Genomic DNA, 7,192 nt, shown 5'->3' with positions numbered 1-7,192 from the left:
CCTGCGTCGCCCTGTCAATCAGCCAGACAGAGTCGGCCACTCGCTGCGTGCTCTACCCAGACACCAGGTCCTGTGGTCCAAGCTCCTCCCCCAGCTCCTCTAGCCCCGCCTCCTCCTGCCGATTGGTGCTCAGAGAGCCCGCCTCCCAGGTGTATCTGAAGAAAGGTGAACCAATCAGAAAATAGCAGAAAATCAAACAAGCTTTATTAAATATTATATACACATACATTATTTTTTTGGTTTATCCTATGATCTTTCCAACAGAGCGGTTGCCGTCGGCGACATCGGTTGTGATTCCGGGCCACGGAACTCTGCGAGGCGTCGCCATGGAGACCACCCTGGGGTCGGACAGGAAGACGGTGGTGCAGTACCTGGGGGTTCCCTACGCTCGTCCACCAATAGGATCGCTCCGTTTCAGAGCGCCGGAGCCGGCAGTTTGGACCGGCAGCCGGGACGCCACACAGCCCCGGTAGCTAGCTATCTGTCTGTCTGTCTGTCTGTCTGTCTGTCGCTCTGTCGGTCTAACTGTTAATCCCTGTCTGTTCCTCCGGTCTGTCTCTCAACTGGTCCTGCCTTCTAGCTGTCTCACAGAGAGACTGGGTCTGCCTACCTGTCTGTCTGTCCCAGTAACATGCTAGTGGTCTGAACACAGTCCCTGGTCTGCGCCTCACATCTGCTCTCTGCTCCACGAGTGAAACACGGGACCAAAAGGCGCTGCGTCATTGGCCGAGGGTGAAGCCCTTGCCGCAGCCTAGAAGGAAGAGAGCGCTTGGGAGTGCTTTAAACTCACAGAAGAAAGTGGCGTTTGTCAGTCTGCTCATGAGAAAATATAGGAGAATCCAAGTAATTTAAATCCACACAGGGGTGAATCGAGATCGCGATTTTGTCACGATTTATCGTGCAGGCCTAGTCTGAGGTATGGTGTCTCTAGTGGTCTGAACAGAGGCCCTGGTGTCTCTAGTGGTCTGAACAGAGGCCCTGGTGTCTCCTAGTGGTCTGAACAGTCTCTGAGGTGTGGTGTCTCTAGTGGTCTGAACAGAGGCCCTGGTGTCTCCTAGTGGTCTGAACAGTCTCTGAGGTGTGGTGTCTCTAGTGGTCTGAACAGAGGCCCTGGTGTCTCCTAGTGGTCTGAACAGTCTCTCTGAGGTGTGGTGTCTCCCCAGAGCCTCCTGTCTGCAGCCGGGGGACGAGGAGTCTGCTGCCACCGGAGAGGACTGTCTCTACCTCAACATCTTCAGCCCCGCCCGCCTGGTGAGACCGCACGCACGCACGCACGCACGCATGCACGGACGCACTCACACACGCACGAACGCACAAACACATGCACACACACATATGCACGTATGCACGTACACACACAAATGCTCACACACATGCACAAGCACACACAAACACACACAAAATGTATATAAAATATTACTAACAATATACAGTTCTTACACATTATAAAACAGAAATATACTGAATAAACTGATTCAGGATCAGATTAAAGAGTTGACAGTCCAACTGACATGGAGCTCACTGTGTGTGTGTCTGTGTGTCTGTGTGTCTGTGTGTCTGCGTGATAGATGGGACCTGTCCCTGTCCTGGTTTTCTTCTACAACCCCTCGGCCAATCAGAGCCCAGGGCTGTTGGATGGCTCCGCCCTGGCCGCTGTTGGTAACATCGTCGTGGTTACGGCCAGCTACAGAACCGCTGCGCTGGGATTCCTCAGTACAGGTGCTCACACACTCACACATTCAGACAATCTCACAAACGCACGCACGCACGCACGCACGCACGCACGCACGCACGCACGCACGCACACTTAATGGCGGCCTGTCTATCCATCCGTCCGCAGGCTCTTCTGGTTTCCCTGGTAACTACGGGATGCTGGACCAGGCGGCGGCGCTGCGCTGGGTCTCCGCCCACATCGCCCTGGTGGGCGGGGCCAGCCGGAGGGTGACGGTGGGGGCGGAGCGACGGGGGGCAGACATCACCGCCCTTCATCTCCTCTCCTCCTCTTCCTCTCCGCCTCTGTTCCAACGCATGATGCTCATGGTAAGAACTCCTCCTCTCCTCCTCCTCTTCCTCCTTCCCCTCCTCCTCCTCTCCTCCTCCGCCTCCTCCTCCTCCTCTTCCTCTTGCTCCTCCTCCTCCTCCTCTTCCTCCTCCTCCTCTTGCTCCCTCCATATCTGCTCCCGGGCCCCCTGATTCCTCCCTCTGGTAACTACGGCAACAGTCCTGAGCAGTTGACACAATATTGTCAGGATGATGATGTCGATGATGATGATGAAGGTAATGATTGTGATGGTGATGGTGATGATGATGATTATGATGCCGGTGATGAGGTTAATGATGTCAGTGATAGCGAGCTTAACAAGGTGAGTGATGACGAGGTTAACGAGGTGAGTGATAACAAGGCTAACGAGGTTAACGAGGTGGACAGTAACGCTGGGGTTCCGTCGCAGGGCGGGTCGCTCTTCTCCCCAGCAGCGCTCCAGTCGTCCTCGGCAGCCCGGGCCCAGGCCGCGGAGCTGGCCTCCCAGCTGGGCTGCCCGACCTCCGATCCCAGCAGCCCCGCCGACGAGGACAAGATGGCCGCCTGCCTCCGACAGACCCCAGTGCACACTCTGAACGCCGCCCAGACAAAGGTGCTGATCATGCTATTGGTGTATGACTTCATGAGCATATTGTCTTAGTATACATCATTGAGGTTCTCCTACAAAGCACATCCACGGTTCATACTAAGAGGTGTGTGTTTGTGTGTGTGTGTGTGTGTGTTTGTGCGTGCATGTGTGTGCGTGTGTGTGTGTGTGTGTGTGTGTGCATGTGTGTGTGTGTGTGTGTGTGCTCCAGCTCCTGGCCGCCAGCGGGCCCTTCCAGGCGTGGTCTCCAGTCTCGGACGGCGTGCTGTCGTCCGTCAGACAGCCAATCGGACGCTCCCCCGCCCACAGGCTGCCCCTGCTCATGGGCACATCAGCAGAGGACGGCCTCATCCGCCGAGCGGCCAAGATCAAGGTCCCCTTAGATCAGAGACGGCCCCTTAGGTCAGAGACGGCCCCTTAGGTCAGAGACGGCCCCTTAGGTCAGAGACGGCCCCTTAGGTCAGAGACGGCCCCTTAGGTCAGAGACGGTCCCTAGCTAACTCCTTAAATCAGAGACTAATTAGCTAACTTTTCGGCCACTCTGCCCCTGCAGGACTTCCAGGCGCTGGCGGGCGCGGCCGACGCTAAGACGGCGTTCTACGCGGCGCTGACCCGCTCCCTGGGGGGCGAGGGGAGCCGGGCGGGGGTGAGGCAGGCCGCCTCCTGGTTCTACGGCCTCCAGCACTCCGCCTCCCCGGCCGGCTACAGCCTGCTGTCCCGGGCGCTCAACAACGCCACCAGGTAGTTACCACTACCACTAGTTACCACCAGGGGGAGCCTACTGCAAACTACAGCCAGCACTACCACTAGTGACCGCCAGGGGGAGCCTACTGCAAACTACAGCCAACACTACCACTAGTGACCGCCAGGGGGAGCCTACTGCAAACTACAGCCAACATTACCACTAGTTACCACCAGGGGGAGCCTACTGCAAACTACAGCCAGCACTACCACTAGTGACCGCCAGGGGGAGCCTACTGCAAACTACAGCCAACACTACCACTAGTGACCGCCAGGGGGAGCCTACTGCAAACTACAGCCAACACTACCACTAGTGACCGCCAGGGGGAGCCTACTGCAAACTACAGCCAACACTACCACTAGTGACCGCCAGGGGGAGCCTACTGCAAACTACAGCCAACACTACCACTAGTGACCGCCAGGGGGAGCCTACTGCAAACTACAGCCAACACTACCACTAGTGACCGCCAGGGGGAGCCTAATGCAAACTACAGCCAACACTACCACTAGTGACCGCCAGGGGGAGCCTACTGCAAACTACAGCCAACACTACCACTAGTGACCGCCAGGGGGAGCCTACAAACTAAAACCAACACTACAAGTACTAACCACAGCTAACACTATCACTACAAACTACAACTAACTCTCCTACGCCTGAGGGGCGGTGCAGATCGTTACAGTGACCCGGTCAGATAAAGTCACGCTAACTCTCGTCCTCCCATCCAGAGACCAGTTCATCGTGTGTCCCGTCCAGCAGATGGCTAGCCACTGGGCTAGCAACAAGGCTAACGTCTTCCTCTACCACCTCCCTGAGGACAGCGTCCACCACAGGTAACCTCCCACCTGGCCCCCTACTGGCTGACCAGCCGGTCACATGATGTCCTCACGATGCTGCGATTGGTTCTGAGTGTGTTTGTCTCCAGCGCTGACAGGGCAGTGCCATTGGACGTTCAGCTTGCCTTCGGAACTCCTCATCATCCAATCAGCTCTCAGAGATTCGGCTCCCAGGGACGACGCCTCTCTCTGGCCCTGATGACCTACGTGGCGAACTTCATCAAAACAGGGTACGCATAGTTTACTGACTGCTTCATCAGAACAGGGTACGCATAGTTTACTAATACTGACTGCTTCATCAGAACAGGGTACGCATAGTTTACTGACTGCTTCATCAGAACAGGGTACAGATAGTTTACTAATACTGACTGCTTCATCAGAACAGGGTACGCATAGTTTACTGATTGCTTACTGACTGCCTCATCAGAACAGGGTACGGATAGTTGACTGACTGCTTCATCAGAACAGGGTACGGATAGTTTACTGACTGCTCCATCAGAACAGGGTACGGATAGTTGACTGACTGCTTGATCAGATCAGGGTACACATAGTTTACTGACTGCTTCATCAAAACAGGGCACGGATAGTTTACTGACTGCTTCATCAGATCAGGGAACACTTAGTTTACTGACTGCTTCCTCCAAACAGGGTATGGATAGTTTACTGACTGCTTCATCACAATAGGGTACAGATAGTTAAGTGACCGCTTCATCAAAACGGGGTACAGATAGTTTACTGACTGCTTCATCACAACAGGGTACAGCTGACAGCTGTTTCATCAAATGGGGTACACATAGTTGACTGCCTGCTTCATCAAATAGGGTACAGATAGTTTACTGACTGCTTCATCACAACAGGGTACAGATAGTTTACTGACTGCTCCATCAAAACAGGGTACAGATAGTTTACTGACTGCTTCATCACAACAGGGTACAGATAGTTTACTGACTGCTCCATCAAAACAGGGTACAGATAGTTTACTGACTGCTTCATCACAACAGGGTACAGATAGTTTACTGACTGCTTCATCACAACAGGGTGCAGATAGTTTGACTGCCAGTTTCCATTGATCATGATTTGTACTTTGATTGATCGCAAAACTGGAGAATTGAAATAAATAGATCCCCCATCTGCGAGGCGGTGATAATATCCCTGTCGGACCCGTTCGAGAGTCCCCATAAACCCTTTGATTAGAGCGCTGCTGTCAGGAGTTCAGCTGTGTGTCTCTCCTCCAGTGATCCTAACCGGGGCCAGTCCGGGTCCAGGCGGGTCACTGGAGCCGGTCTGCCTCAGTGGGGGCCCGTGCTGCCATCCCCGGCCCCCCCTCAGTACAAGGAGCTGGGCCCCGGGCTCCCGCAGCAACGGGGGCTCCGCCGGGCAGAGTGCTCCTTCTGGACCGAGCTGGTCCCCCTGCTCAACGGAGAGACCGGTGAGCCCCCAGACCCCCCAGACCCAGGACCCCCTAGAGACCAGGACCCCCTAGACCAGGCCCCCCCAGGACCAAGGGACCCCCTAGACCAGGACCCCCTAGACCCAGGACCCCCTAGACCCAGGACCCCCTAGAGACCCCCTAGACCCAGGACCTCCTACAGACCCCCTAGACCAAGGACCCCCTAGAGACCAGGATCCCCTAGACCCAGGACCCCCTAGAGACCCCCTAGACCCAGGACCCCCTAGAGACCCCCTAGACCCAGGACCCCCTAGACCCCGGACCCCCTTGACCCAGGACCCCTTAGAGACCAGGACCAGGAGAACATTAGACCTTAAAGACCCCTTAAAGTCCAGGAGACCATTAGGCCTTAAAGAACCCTTAAAGAACCCTTAAAGACCCCTTAAAGTCCAGGAGACCATTAGACCTTAAAGAACCCTTAAAGACCCCTTAAAGACCAGGAGACCATAAGACCTTAAAGACCCCTTTAGACCCTGACCCGTTACAGCTGAGGACCCCCCCCTGCCGCTTCATGCCTACCTCCAGAGATGTACTACCCACCCCTCATCATTACCCCCCCTCATCTTCTTCACTCCTTCTCTTCCAGCGGAGTTGGGGGCGGAGTCAGTCCAGGCCACATTGACCCCCAACCTCTCTGTGACCTTGCCTTCCGGCCAATCGCAGACCAAGAAGGACGGCTATAACTGAACGTCCCAGCCACCGCAGCGCTCCGATGCCTCGTCTTCCAGATCATTTTACTCATGAATCATTCATTCATTAATTCATTCATTAATTCATTAATTCATTCATTCCACCAGTCTGATGGTGTTCACATGATTCCTGTTTTTCGTGTGTTACGGCCTCAGTCCTACAGTAGACGCCTCACTTCACTGACAGACTGTCCTTTGAATCACGTAATAAAAAGCATTTCAAACCTATTCCCCTGCCCTCTGTGTTTGACTTCTCACTAAAAAGGGGTTTGGGAGTTTTCACTGAAAGTTTGAGACCGAGCCAATCACTTTATTCATGTGCTCTCTGTTTTGGGGAGGATGTTGAGGTTGAGTCACTGCGCCACTGCTTCATCTGAACTCGTCTGCCGTGGAGGAGGTGATTTTGGTACAAGCGGATATTAAGCTTAAGTCCAGAGCTCAAGGAAAATTTTGGGACTTACTCACAAAGGCAAAGGCCAAACCTGAGAAAATGTGCTACCTCCTTTACTGGACTATCTGCTCTACTAATTTATGCCAGTCGGTTTACCACAAAGATTAGTAAATCCAAATACCGTTCCACCATCACTGATGTTTATTTGGAGGCCTGCTTGAGACTATCTCCCAGCAGCTACTGTCCGGACGATGCAACCCTGGCTGACTCCATTCACTGCAAGTCACCAGAGTACACCTCAGTGTATATAAATAAATATATCTTCAGTTTTTTTTAATGTAAGTAGATCACTTTGACCTACTCCTTTGGGAAGTAGCTCGCAAGCCGAACAAGTGTGAGCATCCCCGAGCCAGTGAGTCTGGAGAACACGACAAAGAAAAGTGCTAATCAGCCAATCAGC

At 54.0% G+C, this 7,192-nt stretch overlaps 1 protein-coding gene across 1 annotated transcript in view; it reads left to right on the top strand.

Annotated features, from left to right (window-relative positions):
- The window catches only part of tg (thyroglobulin), a 28,261-nt gene extending 21,692 nt beyond the window's left edge, over nucleotides 1-6,569 (top strand). The window contains exons 38-49 of the mRNA XM_030359167.1: nucleotides 1-165; nucleotides 265-469; nucleotides 1,164-1,251; nucleotides 1,569-1,719; nucleotides 1,841-2,040; nucleotides 2,451-2,633; nucleotides 2,839-3,000; nucleotides 3,181-3,368; nucleotides 4,095-4,199; nucleotides 4,292-4,432; nucleotides 5,438-5,631; nucleotides 6,239-6,569. The exon at nucleotides 1-165 is cut by the window's left edge and continues 18 nt beyond it. Of these exons, the coding sequence (XP_030215027.1) occupies nucleotides 1-165; nucleotides 265-469; nucleotides 1,164-1,251; nucleotides 1,569-1,719; nucleotides 1,841-2,040; nucleotides 2,451-2,633; nucleotides 2,839-3,000; nucleotides 3,181-3,368; nucleotides 4,095-4,199; nucleotides 4,292-4,432; nucleotides 5,438-5,631; nucleotides 6,239-6,339 (1,883 nt within the window). The 3' untranslated portion in view covers nucleotides 6,340-6,569. The remainder of the gene's footprint in view (nucleotides 166-264; nucleotides 470-1,163; nucleotides 1,252-1,568; nucleotides 1,720-1,840; nucleotides 2,041-2,450; nucleotides 2,634-2,838; nucleotides 3,001-3,180; nucleotides 3,369-4,094; nucleotides 4,200-4,291; nucleotides 4,433-5,437; nucleotides 5,632-6,238) is intronic.
- Nucleotides 6,570-7,192: the final 623 nt, after the last annotated feature.

Source organism: Gadus morhua, chromosome 6 (assembly GCF_902167405.1).
Source record: "Gadus morhua chromosome 6, gadMor3.0, whole genome shotgun sequence".
In the NCBI taxonomy this organism is placed as follows: domain Eukaryota; kingdom Metazoa; phylum Chordata; class Actinopteri; order Gadiformes; family Gadidae; genus Gadus; species Gadus morhua.
This window is presented reverse-complemented; position numbering and strand designations above follow the sequence as displayed.